Raw genomic sequence first — 23,625 nt, forward strand, 5'->3', positions numbered from 1 at the left:
AGCGCTGATGATACCAATGGGACTAGTGCCCATGAAAAAAATGAGAATAGCACTGATGATACCAATGGGACTAGTGCCTATGCCAACAATGAGAATAGCACTGATGATAACAATGGGACTAGTGCTGATGCAAACAATGAGAACAGCACTGATGAAAACAATGGGACTAGTGCCAATGCCAACAATGAGAATAGCACTGATGATAACAATGGGACTAGTGCCGATGCCAACAATGAGAACAGCACTGATGATAACAATGGTACTAGTGCCGATGCCAACAATGAGAACAGCACTGATGATAACAATGGGACTAGTGCCCATGAAAACAATGAGAATAGCACTGATTATACCAATGGGACTAGTGCTCCTGACAATGAGAATAGCACTGATGATAACAATGGGACTTGTGCCGATGCCAACAATGAGAATAGCACTGATGATAACAATGAGACTAGTGCCGATGCCAACAATGAGAATAGCACTGATGACCATGGGACTAGTGCCCATGACAAAAATGAGAATAGCGCTGATGATACCAATGGGACTAGTGCTCCTGACAACAATGAGAATAGCACTGATGATAACAATGGGACTAGTGCTCATGACAGCAATGAGAATAGCACTGATAGCCATGGGACTAGTGCCCATGACAACAATGAGAAAAGCACTGATGATAACAATGGGACTAGTGCCGATGCCAACAATGAGAATAGCACTGATGATACCAATGGGACTAGTGCCCATGACAACAATGAGAATAATGCTGATGATACCAATGGCACTAGTACGGATGCCAACAATGAGAATAGCACTGATAACCATGGGACTAGTGCCCATGCCAACAATGAGAATAGTGCTGATGATACCAATGGGACTAGTGCCGATGCCAACAATGAGAATAGCACTGATGATACCAATGGGACTAGTGCCGATGCAAACAATGAGAATAGCACTGATGATAACAATGAGACTAGTGCCGATGCCAACAATGAGAATAGCACTGATGATAACAATGGGACTAGTGCCGATGCCAACAAATAGAATAGCACTGATGATAACAATGGGACTAGTGCCCATGACAACAATGAGAATAGCACTGATAACCATGGGAGTAGTGCCCATGACAACAATGAGAATAGCGCTGATGATACCAATGGGACTAGTGCTCCTGACAACAATGAGAATAGCACTGATGATAACAATGGGACTAGTGCTCCTGCCAACAATGAGGATAGCACTGATGATAACAATTGGGTCTAGTGCCGATGCCAACAATGAGAATAGCACTGACGATAGCAATGGGACTAGTGCCGATGCCAACAATGAGAATAGCACTGATGATAACAATGGAACTAGTGCTCATGACAGCAATGAGAATAGCACTGATAACCATGGGACTAGTGCCCATGCCAACAATGAGAATAGCACTGATACCAATGGGACTAGTGCCAATGCCAACAATGAGAATAGCACTGATGATACCAATGGGACTAGTGCCCATGACATCAATGAGAATAACGCTGATGATACCAATGGGACTAGTGCGGATGCCAACAATGAGAACAGCACTGATAACCATGGGACTAGTGCCCATGCCAACAATGAGAATAGTGCTGATGATACCAATGGGACTAGTGCCGATGCCAACAATGAGAATAGCACTGATGATACCAATGGGACTAGTGCCGATGCAAACAATGAGAATAGCACTGATGATAACAATGGGACTAGTGCCGATGCCAACAATGAGAATAGCACTGATGATAACAATGGGACTAGTGCCCACGACAACAATGAGAATAGCACTGATAACCATGGGAGTAGTGCCCATGACAACAATGAGAATAGCGCTGATGATACCAATGGGATTAGTGCTCCTGACAACAATGAGAATAGCACTGATGATAACAACGGGACTAATGGTGATGATAACAACGAAAATAGCTCTGATGATAACAATGGGACTAGTGCTCATGACAACAATGAGAATAGCACTGATGATAACAATGACTATAGCTCTGATGATAACAGTGGGACTAGTGCTAACGAGAACAGTGAGAATAGCGCTGATGACAACAATGAGACTAGTGCTGATGACAATACTAATGACAACAACGAAAATAGCGCTGATGATAACAATGAGACTAGTGCCGATGACAACGAGACTAGTGCTGATGACAACGAGACTAGTGCCGATGACAACAATAAGAATAGCGCTGATGATAACAGGACTAGTGCAGATGGCAAAACTTCATGATTAAGAGACTGTTACTCAGGATCCGCACTACTGATTCATAGGAGACACTGTCCTGGACTCACATGCCTCTCATCAGTGTGCACACTGGTATTTAACCATATTCCTCCAACAGATTCTAGCACATTATTACAGGTTAATATGTTCCTTGTGAGGCCTCATGAGTCCTGTCATTGGGATTCAAGTTCTGCCACTATGTTGATTATAATTCCAGTGCTGGAGCATTGTGCTTTTGGTAACACGAAGCCATGTACTTGTTTGTTTTTGTGAGTAACGTTAAAGTAGCCAGTATGCGCTGTGGAAAGGGCTTTTCGGTAACAACAAGCATTTGCAATGCAATAGGTCTCACATTTACGCGAGTTTGACCTATTGGCATTGTAAATGACAATGGCTTTTATTTATGTTTCAAAAACCAAAACATAAATAAAAGGCAATGTCATTTACAATAAAAATATCTCAAACTCTCGCAAATGCGAGACCTATTGCATTGCAAATGCTTGTTATAATTGAAGGGAGTACAATTCCCACAGTACTATAAAATGCCGTCCTTTATGAAAATAGAGGAAAGACTACTGCAGAATAGTGTAGCAAACTCACTAGAGGCCTCAGAGGGTTACCATTCGCTCTAAATTCACTGGCCGTTTCACTGTGAAACATTTGCCGCTTATTTGCATTGAACATTTCCCTACTAGCAAAACTTTCAACTTCAATTGCTCTGTTCGACTTCAATAACTCGATTAGCATCAACACACCATCTCAACAGCGTTTACTCCTCTCTAAATGGCTGCACGCGTGGAACTGGAATCTCTACAGTCCAAAAAACTAAATATGTCTCCAAGAAAAATCCGTCAAGGAAGAATGATAGTAGGGAGAAAGGCAGAAGTGTGAGATTGTAACCAACAAGAAAGCTTACAGAAGCATTAAGAAACTGAGTGTGCATGAGCCAGGGTATAACATTTGCCCCGGAAAAATATATTTTCCAACTAGGGGAAAATTCAGCCACTTCCCCATGGTTTTCTTCCAAATTCAAGGCTAACCAGCTTGATGTGAAGACATAAATACGTACTCATGGTGAGAGTACCTGAATAAACAATATTAAGGTCCTAGTTTTGAAAGGCCTCATTGTACATTTTTGGGTGGAAACTGGAGTATAAAGTGCAACTAGTCAAACTTTGAGGAATTTTCCTCAGGAAAAAAGCCTGGAACTACTGGATAACATGTAAAAATCAGTGCAGGGCCTGCGTGAATATGTGTATTTTGTATAGTTTGAGCAGGGTTACCATCACAGATGTATTCTTTCCCTGAATGCTGTAACTGTATACCTGAAATGTGGGTAATTCCCACTATTCACTCCTCATTTCTCATTAGATTTCTTCTAGGATCTAATTTTCTCTCTGTGCTCCATGTATTCGTATCTGGGCTGACCATGCATGGGATCACTATTCGGTAATATAGCTATTGAATTCTTGGGACTTGACTATCTCTTAGATATCCATAGATATAACTCTGGTTTTGATTTTGCAGTAAATGTTACCATCAGAAGAGTAAATGTAAAATGTATAGCGCACTACTCACCCGCAAGGGTCTCAAGGCGCTTGTACGAATACCGCTGTGGAACCCATCCTGGCTTTCCCTGTGAGGCGTCCACTCCTGGGCACCCCCAAGGTGGAGGCCAGGCATCCTTAGCGTTGTGGGGGCCGTTGTGGAGATTAAGCAAGCTATTGCCCAGAGTTGCAGAGTGGGACTCCATGATTGGAATAGGCACCGAGGCGAGAATTATCATGTCCGTGGAATTTTTGAGCCCAAGACCCGCCGAGGCGGGGAATTGAACCCTGGTCCCGGGCTAGACCTCTGCATCAGGGTCTGCCGCTCTAATCATTGAGCCACACTTCTCCACCATTGAGCCATACTTCTCCACCATTGAGCCACACTTCTCCACTCCACTTCTCCACAAGAGTGCGACTGGCATCTCTGTAAATGAATATGCTCCGAGTTCGCAGTGTACTATCACCCGTGAGACATGGAACATGGAAATCTCCCTATAGCTCCCTGAATCACTTAGCCACTCTGGTTTTTCCATGCTAAACAACAACATTTTAAAGTAATAACATGGTGCAATGCAATAACCAAACATGCAAACCATAAAATACACTGCAACAAATTGTATTGAGGAGAAATAATCAAATGAGCAATTTAACACAAACACCTTATTAAGGTAATAGGGTCTTGTCTTCCATTGTTTACATAGGACAGTGCACTATCCAATACAATACATTAGACAGTACGTATGACATAAATTAAAAACATATATATTACAGAGCAGAATGTCACAGTGTGTACAACAGCATTGTTGACATACAAGTAAACACAATAATCTCGACTCAAAATATTGGAAGGGACAGCCCTCACGACACCCTGATGCACACAACATGGCATCAAAGCCCACATCATGCCCATCGCTCTCTTGATACACTCACACCTCACACAGTGAAGAGAACATCTTAGAGCATACCAAACCCTCATCTTCTTGGCACAGCACCAAAATCATATAGCAGGCTAAGCGTGGGGCTCCATCAGCGCACCCCACCTTTTAGCCAATCACACATCATAGAACCAAAATGTTAATGAGAATATACCGTGCGAATGTGCACTATTTGATACAGAAGCAACTTGGCTGACAAAAACACAGGCAACTGAGGGCAGGCGCTGGGCGACCACACACCTTCATTCAATGAAATACGTGGTCAACTATTGCAGCAAGCACACCTACAGGCAACAAACACTGCAGAGATCTCTTGCAGGAGCAGAACATTATAATCATTCTACCAGAAGAATACGAACCACCAATAAACACTACACAGGGCAAACCCATGTACACTGACAAAACACATTGACCCTAGATCTCTGGTCAGTGGGAACTTCCAGAACCACGTAGAAATCGAGTCCAACGAGGCCTTATAAATGGCAGAACCGAGCATTCCAGATGCTGCCAACATAACACCACATACATCAACGTGCCCACCAACATATGCTTGGCCATGATCATTGTAATGTACCAGCAATGTGCTTTTGATAACCAGCACTCATAGAAAAACTGTGACTGTCCCTACGAGAGGCAGCACTTAGTGCCAGTGGACGCTGGTTCAACCTGGACACATCATCAGTAAAGACCTGACCTTCTTGTGGCTGGCTCTTGTTCCCTCGTTCTGTTTCATCGACCTTCAGTTTCTTTGGAGCCGTCTCTTTTCTTTTGTCTTCCAAATCCCTGACTAACAAAAGAAACGAGTTCATCAATCATGAATTGTAAAGTATGCTAACACATATTATATATAACACTGACCCACCGGGTTAAAGTGACCACAGAATGCTAATCGACTGAGTATAGCCTCTGTTTCACGTGACTAGTATTGGTTTTTATTATTTCTTTCGGAAATAGTGACACAAACAAGCTGTCTTATGAACTCTTAGTTTTTACTTGCTTCATCATCATCTTCTCTGCTGCAGCCCTGTATCCAATTCTCCTCCACAGTACCTCTGTGTCAGACTATGAATCCCACAGTACAGCCCCACCATTCCTTTGCCGCAGTCTTGCTACACCTCTCGTTAGGTTTAATCGTGGATCATCAAATAAAGATGTACATGCTCAGTAACTACATGCAGAACACCAGTCAAATATAATATTGTCCTCAGAGAAGTGTCACTTTTGCACCAGGAACTAGGGCCAACTGAGGCTGTGTGTTTTAGAATGACTAGAAATTGATCCTTAAAGATGCAGATTGCTATACTGTAATACTCATGAATTTATCTAGGTTTTTCTTCAATATGTTATTTCACGTGGTTTATAATTAAGAATGTGTTAAATTATTAGAACATTTTGTTCCAAATATCTAACCTTAATATATTATCATTGTTTTAAAACTTTGTGTGGATACATTGACTTTGGTGACAGATAAAAGCCACAGATACAAGCAAATAGAAACCAGGGTCGCTAAACCACATGCAAACCGACCTTAGACACCCACACAAACCAACACACAAGCAACCTCCACCTACTTCGGAAATGCCCCTGGGTCTGCCTGCTCTCTCCGGCGTCATTAAAGGCCAGAACTTTCACAAGGTAGCTCTGGTCGGGGTCCAGGTCTTGAATAATTGCCCTGGTTGCACTCGGTTTGAGAGTAAGTTGGTTTGTTTTTCCACCTAAAAAGCAAGAGAGGAAATTGTAGTAACATTTAAAAAACGACAGGCATGAAACAGAATAAACCCCAGAGTGCGGTACCTAAAAGCCTTGTATAGGTTAAGTGCCAGCAAATGCAGGAAAATAGAAGCAGCCTTTGTTCTTAAAGTCACCATACATTTTCCATGTCATATTGCTTTTTTTCATACATTTTTACATGAAAAGAAATCCAAAATAATATATTTTCTGCCCCATTTAATTGCATTGACAGCAAGTAGACCCCATTACTGCAGCATTGGACAGAAATACCACCACTCGGTGGAGGAGGCAGTGCGGGCTTCCTGGATGTAGGGAAACTCCATTTGTGCCCGCTACTCCAATACAACCACCATGACTTAAACCAGCACAGGATCCTGCACCCTGTCTGGGCCACCTCTGTAATATCACTTTGGCATTCAGATCTGTCAAAGTCGATGGTCATGCCGCATTTGTGTGGGCAAATGCAAAAAGAACAATTGATGGACAGAATGCAGAACAATGTCATACATTCACCGGAGTACAGAGATCTGGGCCTAAATCCATCATTTTTTTCCTCACCATGCCGCTCCAGTTTGGACCCAGCCATATGCAAATCAGTCTTGACCCTGCGCCCAATGGGAACAGTCCAGCCCGAACTCTCAAGCCGGGTCCTCCCTGGACTGGAAACAAGCATCCTGGGACTGGTTTCATCAGCCAAGATAGCTTGACTCCAGTGGCATGGAGAGCAACAACCTGCATTGGTGTGGGCAACAACCCCATGCAGATGTGATCCAGCACACTTAATGCTGCGGACCAATATACTCCACTATAATGTGAAACCAGCCAATGGATCAAACCACTCAGTTTGTCTTTCCATAATGGTTGATAGGCCGTCAGCGGCTTTAGAGATCCACCCACTGGTTTGATAATGAGGATTTGGGGCCTGATTATGAGTTTGGTGGTAAACCCACAGTGGTGGTGCAGCAACCGCCAGACCGGCGGTCCGACTGCAGTTTTATGGCTTTTGTCGCTCAGACCGCAATAGGACCACTGTTACCGCCTGGGGGTCTTGCAGCAATCTGAGACCACAACATGCTACCGTGCAGCTGCTGCACCTACAAGCATATTATGAGTTTCCACACTACCCTCCTTTTCATGGTGGTGAGCCCACCATGAAAAGACTGGCAGTGAGGAAATTAAGGGGTCCTACAGGACCCCCTGGTGCCTCAGTGCTCGGGGTGCCTCAGTGCTCGGGGCACATGGTGTGTCCCCCTGTCTTTTTGCACCCCCAGTTCCTGCACGGCATGTACTTTGCAGTCCATGCTGTGCTGGAACGCGTTGTGGCTGTCCCACGGCACTGCCTTTCTAAGGCTCTCCTATAAGCCTTTAAAAGGCAGCACCGTGAGCCAGCCGCTGCATGACCGCCCGCACGGATTACAACTTGTAATCCAGTGGGCAGGCGGCAGTGGAGTTTGGCGGTGTGGAAGCAGGGCGGAGGCGTGTCGCCCCGCTCCACACCGCCAAACTCATTAATCAAGACCTTAGTGTCAGGCAGGTCAGATAATTTAGCAACATTAATGAGCCTTCTACTCTACCAGTTGGTTAACATGATATCTAAATAGCTTGAAGCTAATGAATTTCTAGTAGAGTTGAATTAAGGGTGATAGGAAACATAACAAGCATTTGCAATGCAAGAGGTTTCGCATTTGCGAGAGTTTAAGCTATTGGCATTGTAAATGACAATGCCTTCTATTTATCTGTTTTTGATAATTAACACATAAATAAAAGACATTGTCATTTACAATGCCAATAGCTCAAACTCTTGTAAATGCAAGACCTATTTTATTTCAAATAAGCGTCCGCCATTGTCCCGGGCTGCTTGGAAAGTGAAAGTGCGCATGGCGCGCTGAATGTTGCAGAAAAGCATGTTGTGCCTGCAGTAGGAGAAACTCATTCAAGAGAATAGTGATTACGGACTAAATAAGACCTAACGTGTAACAGCATAAGTAAAAGGGGCAGTCCTCCTGGGAGGTAACAAATGAAGAAAAGGCTGTACTAAGGAGGCACTAACAAGCCTATTAACAAATCGGAAGCAAGCATTACGAAGGACATTGATACATACCAATGACAAATATTGGCGGAGAGTGGGCGGGGCTTCAAGTCTATACTCGAGTACAGCATGCCCAGCAGAGCAACCTAGCGCTGCTCAGGCTGGACCTAAAAAGTAGTATTTTATTAAGGTTTTAGATAGCAATGAATAGAGTTTATAGAGCAAAAGGTTAGATTTCATGAAATTATCAATTAAGCTCATACCTTCTTTCGGTGTAATCAGAAGCTTAATTCCCTCAAATTTCCCTTTCGGAGCTTTCCATGAAATTTGGATTCTTTCTTGTGATAAAACATTAAATTTCAATCTTGTTGGTGCTGGTACTATAAAAGAGAATACACTGCATTATTTCATATCCAATAACAGTATAATGGAGATAAAAATGGTAACAACACAGATACATTCCCAAAATGCTATGATGTTAGCAAAATATGAGTTATTCAAAATACGAGAGACAGCACATTGTTATATTGGTTATTGACACAACTATAAAATCCAAAGGCATTCACTTTCATGCTGATACAATTTTAGACAACCACAGAAACAATACCATTGAACAAGATACAATATGTTGTTAGCTGTTAGGAATACTATAAGGCAAACCAAAACATATAAGGTGTTTTTTATTTGTTAGTACATGAGGATGTTGTTTGAAATTTATAAGCATTATATGTTTTTGATCACACAAAGGCTAAATGTTCCTATTTTTGGATAATAATCAAATCTAACTCATAAAACACTAAAAGCAAGGTTTAGGATCTGTAAGTTCTCATGTGTATGGGGACCATGGGGAAACGTTAAGAATACTTTGTGGTAAAGTATGTGTTACTATAGGTTAAGGGAGTACTCTCCCCTGTTGCTTTGAAAGGTATATTTGTGTAAAGGCCTAATTGAGAGTTGGGTAGTAATGAAGAAATCCTCTTATGTCAGGGAGCAATCCTTTACGCTGTTGATTCAACTTCTTATTCAACAATTATTCTAGAACTCATAGGGCATATTTACAAGCCCCTGTCCCCACAGGAACGTTTTTTCCCCAATGTTCCTGTGGCAATGCGGGCTTCGCCTTATTTACAAGGCAGCGTTAAGCCACTTAACGTGGCATAACGCTGTAAATAAGGCACCCTTTCACGCTATACTTAGCGTGAAAGGGGTGGGCAATGGGTGTTGCGGTGGGTGTTCCGCTGCAAAATCCATTGATTTTCACACTGGCCAATATTTACAAGGGTGATATAAATATGGGGCAGCGCCACAATAGAGACAAAAAGAAACTGGTCTTTACATGGTGCAACAACGAGAAATGCTTTATTTCTCCTCGTTTTCTCTGTTTCTATGTGTGCTGCATTGTTCAGCACACATAAAAATAGCAAAACGCCATGCATGATTGTTTATGTGCAGGGAGGGCCACCTTCCCGCACATAAACAATCATTCCCACAATGCAGGCACCCTACAGTGCAAGCGTGACTACGTTGGCACTAGGTAGTGGAAATTGGCGCCAGCGCAGGGGGAAATGCAGGGCAGCACTGTATTGTTGTAAATACGGTGCAGCCCTGCGTTTCAAAAGTGGCAGAGCGCAGCCTTGACCCAAGAAGGCTAACACCGCGCGCCGTCATTTTTCTTGCAAATATGCCCCATATTATTTTAAATACAACCCAACTCTAACTCTAAATAGGTCCCCCGTTACTTACAATTTCTCTAGAAAAGAAGTTCTGGTAACTAAGCTGTACCAATGTGTGTGATATATACTGCAACCCTGACTGGGAAGCAAAGATACCCCACACAAGAGAGTAGGGAACAATTCTACATCATGCACAGAGAAAGATCACAGGGGGAGGGGTGAGGATGGTGAGAGAAGTTGTCTGTTTGGTTCAGCTCAAGGGGCCTGTCATATGTACATATTAGAATTTAACCTTGTAGAAGTCTACATTTTTTTGTGGAGCTTGTGGGAATAGGGACTTAAAGTTGGCTTTCTGTTCTCACCTGCTATTGAAGATAAATAAAGCCACACAACAGGTATTTTTCCAAGCACAATGTAATGCTGTGTGAATTAGTAGGTGTGAGGTATAATATTTTATGAAGATACTTTTGATGAGCAGAAAATGTTAGCTATTTCAGCATGCTTTATTTTCCATACCGAACGTGGTCGAAGATACAGTTTAAGAGTACAGTAGGCAGACAAGCATTGGTTAGGGGTTTGGGCCCTCAATCCATGCTTCAGCATCCTGGGATATGATTTAGGCAGTAGCCGTCCTAGCAATGAGTCAGGACAGCAGCATTCTGGGATGGGAATTGTTAGATGGGATAATTACAAACTGTTCACCATTGCTTACTTTTTCTTTAGCAAGAGATGCTTTAAATGTATTCCACACATTGTAAAATGAGGTAAAATCAACCCATATCCTATCTCAAGGATAAACTGGTTTATAACTTATGATGGCAGATCAAATGCTACAAGTATTAAACTCTTGAATTCCAGAACGACGTGTTGAGGATTTCTTTCTCTGGAGATTTGTAGGATTCAGGCTTAAAGCGATACACTTATGGAATTTCATGCATTGCAAACCTTTTGCAATTTAATTATTTTTAAAGTTGCAGAAGTCCATAATGACACAGTTCAGAGCCCTGGGAGACACCACATGCAACCAAGAACCATCACCAGTTCAGATAAAACCCTATACGTTCTGCACCCATAAACCAACAAAGATTTAATTAGTCCAAGATAAATAAGGATGAACATCATTCACCAAAGGGGGTTTGTACACCACAAAAAAGAGCCTATTCTCTTTGCCAATATGGTTTGTACATGCACTTGTGTATGTTTGCTGCCAAAGGTTACAAACACTTGGCCTTCTTTATACTTTGATATTGTACTGAGACATCATTTACATGTCAAAAGAACTAACTGAATAAATATTTCATCAGGCACAGCAAGTTCAACATGTGAAAACATGATTGGCACAGAGGGAATACACATCTACGACAGCTAAACCTAACATCTGGACAAACACAACACAACACCAGATGGATAGTTTTGAAGGACACCAACCTGTTCAGATTTCTTTCTTTCTGCAGACTGCCTTTTTCTCTGGAACAAAATCTCCCTTCTTCAAAAAATGAATAATAATCTGCAGCGGGGCATGTAGCGGACAGACAAAAAGGCTGTTTGCCGAGGTGTCAGATTGGTTTATGTGAAGACGTAGATTGATGTCCAGCAGTAAGGTTTACCCAGTGACCAATCAGAACCGGCCATCGCCCCTGGATTGAGCACATGAGTGAGTTCTGTCCACTAGATTGTTCCATGGTTACGGGTGTGAGTGAGGTGGGCTACACTGAAAGGAAAAGCCACGGCATTGGCTCAGCACCTTTTCTGTATAGTGGATTTGTAGGGTGAGGTAGCAAAAAGAGGAATGCATGTGGAGATCTGAATCATAATGGATCACACTTCATCATAGTAAAAGAGGTATGACCCTTATCGGCAGCTCACCCAGCCAAGAGGTCCAGTGAGGGGAAAGAGGAGAATGAGACAGGTCATGGGGTCAGATAACAGCAATGGGTGAATATAGACTGAAAACAGCCTTCCTATGGACCCTGCTGTATGCAGGGAGTGCTAGGGACAGTAAGGCAGTGTGAGTGGCACCCGCGGTGCTTCTGTGAACCAAGCCCACCAGACATTTCTCATCATTAGCATCATCCTCATTAATTCCTTAAAGCGCTGCCCATCCTAGGTTCTCAAGCATTCACATAGCATAGCTCAGATGGGAAGAGATCAAAAGAGATAGGTCTTAAATGATTTCCTGGAGAGCAAACAGTGACTGGCAGACTGCACAGCATGTGGTCGTGGTTTTCCATAGCAAATAGTAGTTTCCACCAGAGGATACTCTGTGAATTCTTCGATCATTAGGGATTTAATCACAAGAGAAGGACTCAAGTTGGCATGTATATTCTCACCCTACGATAATCAGGTAAGCTCTCAACCAAAGCCGTATGAGTTAGAGTCAATGTGCCAGTCTAACAGCGGCGGCAAGCCAAGGGAGGCGTGTTCTTTTGTAGGGACATTTTCAACCTGACAAGGTGGCCGAATTGTGTTATATTGTTGCCTTCTGGGCTATCAGTCAAGTTGATGGGACACAAAATACAGTTCTAATGGCTCTAGCAATAGTCTATGTTTTGTGCAATAATTGGTTGATTCAAAAGAGCAGCTTTGCCACTCCTGCATTAAAATATCTCGCCACAGATAGGGATTTTTTTTAAAACATATTTTATTGGTATTTAAGAGACAATAACAAAAAAGCAACAGGGTAAGTTTCGACACAGGGCATTCGATGAATATAACATAGGCAGTGACAGTACAATTACATATTAATTCAATAAAGATCTCACATAGGCCTCTGCACATCCCTCCTAATATTGCTTGCCTATAAGTACCACAGGAGAACGCTATGACATTATTACTACTAGAGCTCATCTGGAGCCAAACTAACAATCCTACCTCTTTCATCCCCAAATCCAGACCAATCGTCACTCTGCATGAGCTATACAGATAAGTACACACTTTGTTCACATTAAGTGAAATAAGGGGAATTGGGGGGTACTCTATGGTGCGAGAGGTAAGTCGTACAGGGCTTAATGCATAGATCCTATAGGTGTCAGTGGTATGCCAAGTAGCAGCCATGGATAAGGTTGAAAGGAAAATAGCTGCTAACCTATGATCCTAGATTGAATTTAGTAAGATTTACAGCATGTTTCCTTTCAGATTCCCGCTGCTCCTAATAGCAACAGTTTATGTTTAGACATGATTAGACGGAACAAATTCCCATTCATGCTGACTTGGATGACAGAAAAGATGACTTAGCAAATTTATGATTTAGCTGAGGCGCCATATGGTCACAGGTAAAAAGCCTGTTGTCCTGTATTTCACAAACGAGATAAATAAAGACTTCCTGTGAAAAAGAGGGACAGCGAGTAGTTCAAAATTAACTGCAAAAGTGCCTCTCCAATTAAGGCCTAAACTTTACAGATGTAGCCAATCAAAAAGCTGGATCTTCTGGTGAGTAAGTACAAGAAAAAAAATGGGCAAAGACTATACTTTGGAGAACATCCTTTCGTATAGTTGCAGAGACGCTGGGCACAAACACTTCAAGTCTTCCTCCATTAGTAGGAACTGTGTGACAATCCCATATGCGAATAGCAGTTATGTGTTGTCAATAAAAATCTTACACAAGGAGATGATGGCCAAAGCGCTGAAACATTTCAGACACTCACCCCTAATCATAGATCTTGGTTGAATACCTCATCATTCTCTAGCTCACTTCGCCCCCCCCCCCCCAGTTCAGACCCAGCCATATGCAAATCAGTCTTGACCCTGTTCCTCATGGGAACAGCCAAGCCCGAACTGCCATGCCAGGTCTTCTCTGGACCAGAAACAAGCATCCTGTTACCCCGAAACCAGTCCCAGGATGCTTGATTCAACCCAGATCTGTTACTGGGGTGTGTCTGAAAAGTTTCAGTGCTCCGCCTATCATCTCCTTGAGTTTGCGTCAATCAAAATCTTAGTCATCAAGGTAAAGTGGTGTGAGGAATTTGAATTCCAATGGATCCAAGATGGAATGTTTTCCTTCTTTAACAGATTGGACTCAACAGTGTAGAAGGAGAATGGGGACCATCTGTCGTGTCTCTTCAGAACAGACTCACAGGAGACAGGTAAGGATCGATGATACTTTATTCTAGTACAGGATGTTCTCCCCGTGCCCACGCACGTCTGCCCACATTGTTCCCTCACTCTGCAATGCCCTCCCACACCCCTTGACCGGATGTGGTGTCCGGTTCCCTCAGTGTCCATCTAGTGTCTTGCAGGGTCCTAGTGCCCTGCCCCCAGGTCACTACACCATCATTTTATTGGACAGTGAATGTCTGCCCCATAGACTCATCCACCTAACTCCGAAGGCTGCAACCAACAATGCACAAACATGTATTTGGAATCCAAATTGGTTAGAGGGCCTGAAGTGGTGAAGTTATTATTTCTTTCATGCCTTTCATCATATGTGGTGCTGCAGCAAACTTCAATTAAAGCCATGAGCCATATCAACTCCATTTCCGGTGCAGTCTCCTTTAACCATACTGAATGTGATCAAGTAAAATGGGGACCTGTGTCTGAAAAGGCCCCCCATTGCCTGCATTGAAGTAGGTAATGGTGCATGTTTTCACTACTGATACAAACCATAAGATGTAATAGAAAATGCCAATCACAAATGTAACCACTTAAATTATGGCCAAATGCTGGATGAGGATTATGGTCACGTACTAATCGACTAGAGCAAAGAACATTGAGTGCAGGCTGGAAACTACCCAAAAATCATGATCCATCATCACATAAGGGCACATTCTATTTCTCACTGTGATCCAGACCATGAAGCTTTGTCAAAGAAACTACCCAGGCATTTTCCAGAAGATGAGAAATGGGCAATAAATAAACTGTGAATGATTGCTCTTTCAACTCCTGTAATAGATGTTGGGCAGCAGTCACATTGGAACATCAAGCCTGGGAGGGCTCCCAGTCATAAAGTATGTTTGATGAAGATGAATAAGACTTATGTAATCAGTTACACTTTGTGGTAATAACATGCAGAGGCAATACGTAGCTACAAGGATTTTCATTTTAACCACAGCTGTGCAAATATTGTTCAGTGAATTCTCATCTCTGCGATATCAACAGGTGTTGAGGAAACTGTTGTAACCAGAGCTTCTAGGAACATTCCTAGAATCTTCAATCAAGGTCTTTCAAGTGATGACATATTTTGGAAGAGAATATTTAACACCCTTCAGCCATCAGTCCCTGTCACAGTAACCAGAGGAAAGAACAAGTCACCTTTGGCTTAGCAGACCAATCTATGGCCTTAGCAGCCATGACCAACTACTACAAGGGAAACGATAGTGAATTTGTTATAAAGCACTAGTGCTGCTACCATGTTCTCATTTGAGATGGTGGTTTTCTGATTGCAATATAATACTCTATGCAACAGAGTAAAACTGGAGTGTCTGAATTAATGTACAGAAGATATCTTAAGCAGAAATGTCAAAATGTGTGGAGTCTGTCTCCTGGTGCTTAAATGTCACACAAGGAAAATGCAATAGACAGTGGTCAGAATTATTGTACACTTTGTGGGCCATCCTATTAGAACTCTTTACTTTTCACTCTTTATCCACTCGCCTCATCAGACAACATTTTTCACTTTGGCTTTTTTGGGAGCAACTAGGGCCAGTCAGGGCCTTACTCTACCCTTTGAATTTCCCTTACATATGCTTGCACCAATATTCCAACTTTTTGTGTTGAAAATCATCTGGAATTGATAAGATTTTCCACTGTTGTAAATTATGGGTCCAGCAAGATCACCATGGCAAATGTATTCATTTGTGCGTATTCTCAAATATCTTCCAAGTAGCTCCCAAATCTGCAAATCAATGTAAATTCCTTTTGTGGCATAGAAAACCCAAGAGCAGACCACAGTAGTATATGAGGGAGTAGAGGAAATATTTTCTCCAGAGGAAAAAGTATTTCCCTTGTGCAAATGTTTTTCTGAAAGTGTATTGTTAAAATGCTCAATATAGCATGATTTGCTCATGAGGATGTTGCATTTATTTGAAAAACTGCTAGAGTACATTTTGTGAATTGAAGTACTCGTGAAAGCCTACAACTTTTATAGATTTTCTTGAGTAATCCAATGATTCTTAGCAAATTTAATAAAAGTAGGAGTTCGGAAAATCCACTATCTGATGGCAATAAAACAGGTGTTTTCTGACACTAAGAAATAGTACTTGAAACTCTGTTCCTACATGCTTGCAGATACAAAATAAAACTACTCCCTTCCCCTCACAACCAAGGGGAAATAAGTTTCCTGCAGAGAAATCCCTTACTCTACACCCCTAACAATTTTGAGGCTGTTCCCTCCCCATCCCCAACCTGCAGAAATATTTACTCCTGCTATTGACAGTGGTAAAGCTCCTGCTTTATCCAGAGTGAAAATGTACCTTTCAAATATTTGTGAACATCCACAAACTTGCAAGCTTTCAAGGTATTTCCACTCTGGAACACCCTCTCTCAGCGTCTCTGTGAGTGGGTTACCTCACAGATGTAGTGTAGGTGCGAACAATTCTTCGTGGTATGGCCTCTGTTATAACAACCGCAGGAATTTTCACTTCTGACGACCTCTAAGCCCTTGGCTCATGTGCTTGCTTGGAAAATGAGACAAGTAAAAGGCAGCTCAAACATCTGAGGAATGCAACCCTTTGATCAAGATGGTTTTAGTGATGGGAAACGTGTCATTTCCATTTTGCAACGTGATCTTTCTTTTTTACTTTGGAGTCTTCCACCCTACGTTTTTTGACACACTCATGCATACTACTAACTGTGCACAGAATACTGTAGGTAGGAAATTAGTTATAATCTTAGCAAGGAAATTCGTCTGATTAAGGCACTCCTGTGGCTGCATTGTTGAACCAAAAAAATGTATTTCCCTCAATTGAAATCGTGCCGAAGTAAAAAAAAAAAAAGGCCTATTCCATCCTCTATCTTCTTTAATCTTCAAATGGTTGTTTGTGGTATCTTTGTTGGTATCATTCTGTTGACAAGAAATCCAGGGCCTGATTCTAAAAGGAGGCTGGTTGCAGCTCAAAGTTTGCCTCTTCGTTGCTCTGCGAGGTGTACTCACACCCACTGCACCAATGAGCCATTGGCAAAAGGTTGCAACTCCATATACCGCATCAACAGCACTGGGGCACAGCACAGTGTAGTATTGTCTTTCTTTAATACTTATCGCTTATAGTAGTGATGCTTTAGTTCTGCTCCTTCTCTCTTCGAACACTGCATTGTTCGTGTTCCAGGGAGTGGCGGTTTGCTGTCACTGTTTGCCTAAAGCTGCCGGGGGTACTTGTATTTGTATCACAAGACATTTACTTCTTTAAACGCTGTCAGCTACTTTTTTTCAGGGGGAGACGAGCTGGACTGGTGTACTTCCGAGAACCCTTCGTCATCGCATAGAAGTACTGTCCAGACGGAAGACACTTATCTGCATCGGGTGGGGGTTAATCAATCACCGCAGCTGTGCTGTTCCTGTTGTGTGCTGCAACTTCCTGGAAGGTGTTGGTGTAATGCTGGACGCCGTCAGGCTTCGCTGCGATGAATGTTGGATGTCAGCATGAAGCAGCGCACAGAAGGGCCCTGTGGCTCGTCCCTGTTCTCTGCTGCGACGTTCAAGGACATGTCGGTGTAGTGCCACACACCGTTTCGGTCTGCTGTGGGGAACACAAAGTATCGGCACCGTGTGCCCCAGAATTAAGCAGCCTCCCATTCAATCATGCAATTATTTGCGGGAGGCGGAACGCTCGTTTTGGCCCAGGTAAGGATACTTAAGCAGTGTATCCTTAAGGAAAGTGCCTAATATCTTTAAAAATAAAAGGAAAAACCGGCATCCATCTTGTGCAATTGGGATAGCTCAGGAACAATTACACTGCAGCACTATTTTCTTCTAGTCTACGCTTTAGGCATCTTCACAAGTTTCAGTGGCAATATTTTTTCAAGTCGGTTCTTAAAGGAGTATTAGTGGCATTATTTATACAATAATGCATGCTTATCCCTACATATAAGAAGATACATTTATAAAAAATTTAAAAAACATTGATGTATTTTCTCAAGAAAGGAAATTTGCATTTAGGTTGGTTGTGCCTTACACTGTGTTTCGTACATCAAAATACGATGCAGTCTGTAAATCCTCCACCACCTTTTTTGGAGACACCAGGAGATCCACCTATTAAATGGAGGCAGTGGCAAGATGCCTTTCAAACCTACCTGTGGGTAATTGGTGCCTCAAGACTCAGACCTGAGAGTAAAAGGTATCTCATTTTACACAGCGTTTGAGCTTTGAGTGCAGATCCACGTTTAAACATCTGCCTGATGTTCAAGTCGAGGGGGAGGATGAGCTGGACGTCTATGAAGAAGCTGTAAAGAAACTAGTTCAAAGATTTGATGTCGCTCCCAGTCTGGTGTTGTTGAGGCACAAGTTTTTCAAAAGAGAGCAAAAACCGATCGAAGACATTGATACATACATCTCTGCTCTGCGCAAGTTGGCAGCGGAATGTCAATTCAAGAATTTTGCAGAGCAGCTCATTGGTGATCAGTTTATCTGCCACTACACTGACAAGTCCATCAAGCAGAAGTTGCTTTCTTTAGGCAACCCTTCTTTAACAGAAACCATCAGGATTGCTAAGAGACGTCGATCAAGTCAGCAAGAGAACTAGAGGACAAACCACTGAACAAGTTAATGCTGTGCTCTCCAAAGTTGATAAGGAGAAAGTGTTTAAAGCGTCTTCTTCGCTATTTCCATCACCTGTCAACCCGATGCAGCAGAACTCTTTTTTTAAACTAAATAACATGTGCTTTAGGTGTGGTTATCATCCAAATCAAAAGGGAGGTCGGGCTTGCCCATCTAAAAATGCACAATGTAGACTTTATGGGAAATCTGGGCATTTTGCCAAGGTGTGTCAAAGTGACAGACGCAAAGGAACCAGTGTATCAGCTGTGAGTGATGATTGCAAAATTGATCATTTATTGAGTGAAGTCCATGATATGGTTTTGGTGGTGGGCGAAGATAACCTGGGCAAGGCTGAGCAAGAAGTGTGCGTCGACCCTTATGTTCAGGTAGGAGATAGACAGCTTTATCTTTTGGTGGATTCAGGGGCCAGGAACACCGTGATCACCCAAGAGCTTTTCCAACAGAACTGGCCATGGCAAACACTATTCCCACCTGAAAGATCTCCAATTTCCTATGAGGGAAGAAAGATCGACCTCCAGTGTTTCTTTGAATAAACCATGGTCTTTGAAGGGAGATGTATCTGTGGAAAAATGTATGTTGCTGTTAAGTGGTTGAATATCTTGGGATGGTTCCACCAAGTGCTCTTTGGGATGATCCTACGTCCTGGTACAAAGGAACAGGTCTCTGTGATTAGAGGTTCGAATGACATTGAACATTTGTTAAACGAGTTTCCCAGGGTATTTTCTGGTAAGCTTGGGAAAATTGTGGGATTTCAACAGAAAATAAAGACAAAGGCTAATGCTATACCAGTGAAGCATAAGTTGAGGGGTTACGAATGAAAGGGATAATTGGGCCTGTTGAGTCCTCTTTGTGACTTTCTCCCCTGGTTGTTGCCAAGAAGAAGAATGGTGAGTTGAGGGTTTGTGTTGATCTTAGAGCCCTCAACAAAGAAATATGGGTAGATTCACATCCCCTTCCTAAGATTAGTGAATTATTGTCAACAATCTCTGGTGCCAAGTTTTTCACGAAACTGGATTTAGCGTCTGCCTATCATCAGGTAGAATTGGCCCAAGAATCACTTCATCTTACAGCATTTATTTCCCCTTTGGGGACATTCCAGTACTGCTGCATGCCATTTGGCTTGGCGTTGGCCACTTCCGTCTTCCAGAGACTGATGTCTGAATTGCTCAAGGGAATCTCAAATGTCTCCATTTCCAGGATGATGTACTGATCCATGCCAGATCTCACTCAGAACATGACCAGATCATGAAGCAAATGCTTATGGCTTTTGACAAAGCTGGGGTTGTGCTCAAGAGGGAAAAATGCCAATTTGTAAAACCTTCTGCAGAGTGTCTAGGTCACATTGTATCTGAGGAGGGTGTGCGTCCCAAGCCTCGATTAATTGAAGCCATTCTGGATGCCCCTCCCCCTGTGGATAAAGCAGGGGTGAAATCTTTTTTGGGCCTTTGTAAATTTCATTCACGGTTTATACCAGATTTTGCATCCAGAGTGAGGGTCATTTCTCTGCTATTTAAAGACTGGTCCAAATTTGTGTGGGACGATGAGTGCTGTGCTGCATTTTCTGACATCAAACAGCAGTTGGTCAGCGTGAGTGCACTCAAATCTTTTGCTCAAAATCTCAAATGTTGTTTGACTGTGGATATGAGTACGTTCGGTGTTGGTGCAGTGTTGACACAGAGGGATGCTGACATGGAAAATACTATTGGGTTTGCGTCCAGAGTCCTAAGGGATGGTGAAGTTTACTATTCAGTAATAAAAAAATAACTCTTGGTGTGTTGGTGGGCCATAGAAAAATGTAAGTGCTATTTCAGGGGGAGAAGTTTCACCTTACAAACTGATCACAAACCTCTAGTTTCTGTTCTTAATGGCACCAATTGCAAGAGTAGCACTCCCAGGATTGCAGGATTTGCTGCCAGTTTGCTCCAATTCAATTTTGAAGGTGTACATATTTCTGGAGGGGGAAATGTGAGTGTGCATTATTTGTCTCGAAATCCTATTGTTGAGAACGATGAGTTGACAATTGAATGCGAAGATGAATGTTGTTTCATTGCTGCCATAGAAGACGAGAATTCCTGTCAATTCACTGAAGAAGTGTGGAGAAAAAGATTGGCTGATGATTGGGTAATGAAAAAAGTAATGGAAAATGATACTTCTGGTTGGCCTAGGGAAAAGTCTTTGGATTTGAATTTGCAACCTTATTTTAAAGTGTCAGAAGAATTAACCATTGAAGATGGTTTACTTTTGAGAGGTGACAAACTTATTCCCCTAATCGAGCTGAGGCGCAGTATTTTAATCCAAAGCGCATGAAGGTCCTGGTGTCTACGTTGACTAAAAGCAGGGTGCGTGAGTCATTTTGGTGGCCACAAATGGATGGCGAAATTGACTACTTAGTCAAGTGTTGTGTTGTGTGTTCCACTAATGATAAATCTTTTAAAATGTCCACTCCACCATTGAAACCTATCGATTGTCCCTCTGGACCTTGGAAGAAACTAGGCATTGATTTGGTGGTACCATTTAATGTTTTGTCACACAATTTTCGTTTTGCATTAGTCCTTATGGACTACTATTCTAAATGGCCTGTTGTCAATTTTTCAGTGAACCAGACTCCAAAGCTGTGATTCTCTTCCCCAAAGATATTTTCTTGAGTGAGGGTCTACCTGAGGAGATAATTTCAGACAATAGGGTGCACTTTGTCTCTGGTGAGATGGAGAAATGTTTGAGTGTTAGTTCTATTTGGCATCTCAAGAGTTCACTTTACCAACCACAAATCAATGGCCTTGTGGATCGTTTCAACAGGGTGCTTGGTGAGTGTGTGAGGTGGGCGTTAGCTAATAAATGTGAATCCAATCTATGCTGTGATTTTCTAGTACCCCTCCGCATTCCACTACTGTTTTTCCCCTTTTGAGGCTCTTAAAGGAAGGAAACCTGCAATGCAGTTGAAGCCGGCTTGGATGAGTAAGTTTTTAAAAAGTGAAATGTCACATCAATGTCGTAATGAGTTGATTCAACACAGTATTGAATGCGCACAGAACAAATAGAAAATATACTATGATGCAAGGAAAAAAGTGATAGTGTACCCATTTAGGGTAGGTGAGTCTGTATGCACCAAAACACCGGGGTTTGTGAAGAAAGGTGAGCCGAAGCTTTATGAAACTTTGGTCACTGACAAAGTGTGTGGTAATGCTGTTAGGGTCCAAGGTCGCAAATTGGTGGAATACTGCCAAACTTGTCAAGGTTCCTGTACATGCTGAGTCGATGTCTCAGCCTGCTAAGTGCGTTTTCATAAATCTTTCAAACCTGGTTTGGGTTTATCACAATCACTTATGTTCCCTAACGAGTGTTGTGGGGTTTCTTCTGGAAATGTTGAAAGTGATTTGGCTCCTGTTGAACCTCTACGGAGGAGCCTCCGGGCTCGAAAGATTTCTAGCAGGTACCGTTAGTACCTTTATTCAGTAGTGATACTGTTTTTTTTTTACACTGTGTCTGTGTCTCTTTTCCTTGTACACCCCTGCCTCTCTTCATTCCCTTGTGGCCTACCCCCCACCTCTTGTTAACCTTTTTGATTGTTTTATCTTCTTCTCTTGTTTTTTTCTCTCGCGGGTAGGTGTTCAGTCAATATAAATGAAGATCTCAAGACTTGTGGTCAATAAAAAAAAAGGACCGGTTTCGGGGTTTCGCCCCTCTTCAGCCAGGATAGCTTGACTCCAGTGGCGTAGTGAGCACGGGACCCACGTCTGGGCATACCCTTCCCACATAGGGCGAACAGCAAAACACACAAGATGATGGACGGAATGTTGCACATTGGCAAAACATTCACCCCCAGTCACAGATCTGGGTTTAATCCATCGTTATTTTGCTCACCACGCCACCCCAGTTCAGACATGGCCATGTGCAAATCAGTCTTGACCGGCCATATGCAAATTAGACTCAAAAAGTATTAATTGAAGATAGTTTAATTAAAATGAAACAATAAAAATGTTATATTGCAAACTAAATAAACAAAATATATTAAAAAAGTTAAGCATATTAAAAATAAATTCAGTTCCCTCCCTACTACCCAAAAATTAAAACACAAACAACTAAATATTCTAAGAAAAATTTTATATTAAACATTAAATTTATCATAGAATAAAACTAAATATTGAAAGAAATACATATACATATAAAACTATTTTTCAAAATGTTTTATTTAAATAAACTGATCAACAAAGTAACAATTAGAAAGATAACAAATAATAGAAATAACAATTAACACATTAAAGAACATACATATTTATCAATTAATAATTTAATTGGTAAATAAAATTAAATTAAAAAACAATAATTTATATTTTGAATAACTTTTCAACCTAATCCAATACAAACCAAACAACCTCCTACTAAATTTACTAATTACTTTTAAAACATTTAAATTTCACATTAAAAATCACGAACTATAGGAAAAAAAAAAAAAAAATAATAAGCAAACATCTTATACTGATAATTTATGAAAATACAATAACTATTAAATTTAATTAATAAGAATTTGATATTTTATACAGCTAGCTTAAATAAAAAGATATTATATACAACAGTAGTTAATATAACACAAATGTATAACTTACAAAAAGTGTTGTTAAATTCTGTTTTCTGTACCACTATATTTCTGAGTTTACAATACTTGTACACAATATTTTTTCTTCAATATTTTGGCAGAATACAGATTAAACAGTGTTTGTGTACATATGTTTAACTGCAGTGCAAAAAAAC

At 41.7% G+C, this 23,625-nt stretch overlaps 1 protein-coding gene across 3 annotated transcripts in view; it reads right to left on the reverse strand.

The window, feature by feature from the left end:
* COL14A1 (collagen type XIV alpha 1 chain) overlaps positions 1 to 23,625 on the reverse strand; it is a 513,241-nt gene that overhangs the window by 420,686 nt on the left and 68,930 nt on the right. For 2 of the 3 annotated variants that reach the window (XM_085605041.1, XM_085605042.1), the window contains exons 3-5: positions 8,760 to 8,876; positions 6,308 to 6,451; positions 5,431 to 5,523 (exon numbers count right to left, since the gene is read on the reverse strand). The exons of the other annotated variant lie outside the window; for it this stretch is intronic. In XM_085605041.1, coding sequence (XP_085461167.1) covers positions 5,431 to 5,523; positions 6,308 to 6,451; positions 8,760 to 8,876 — 354 coding nt within the window. The remainder of the gene's footprint in view (positions 1 to 5,430; positions 5,524 to 6,307; positions 6,452 to 8,759; positions 8,877 to 23,625) is intronic. 3 annotated transcript variants of the gene reach the window in all.

This window comes from Triturus cristatus, chromosome 5_1 (assembly GCF_964204655.1).
Source record: "Triturus cristatus chromosome 5_1, aTriCri1.1, whole genome shotgun sequence".
Classification (NCBI taxonomy): domain Eukaryota; kingdom Metazoa; phylum Chordata; class Amphibia; order Caudata; family Salamandridae; genus Triturus; species Triturus cristatus.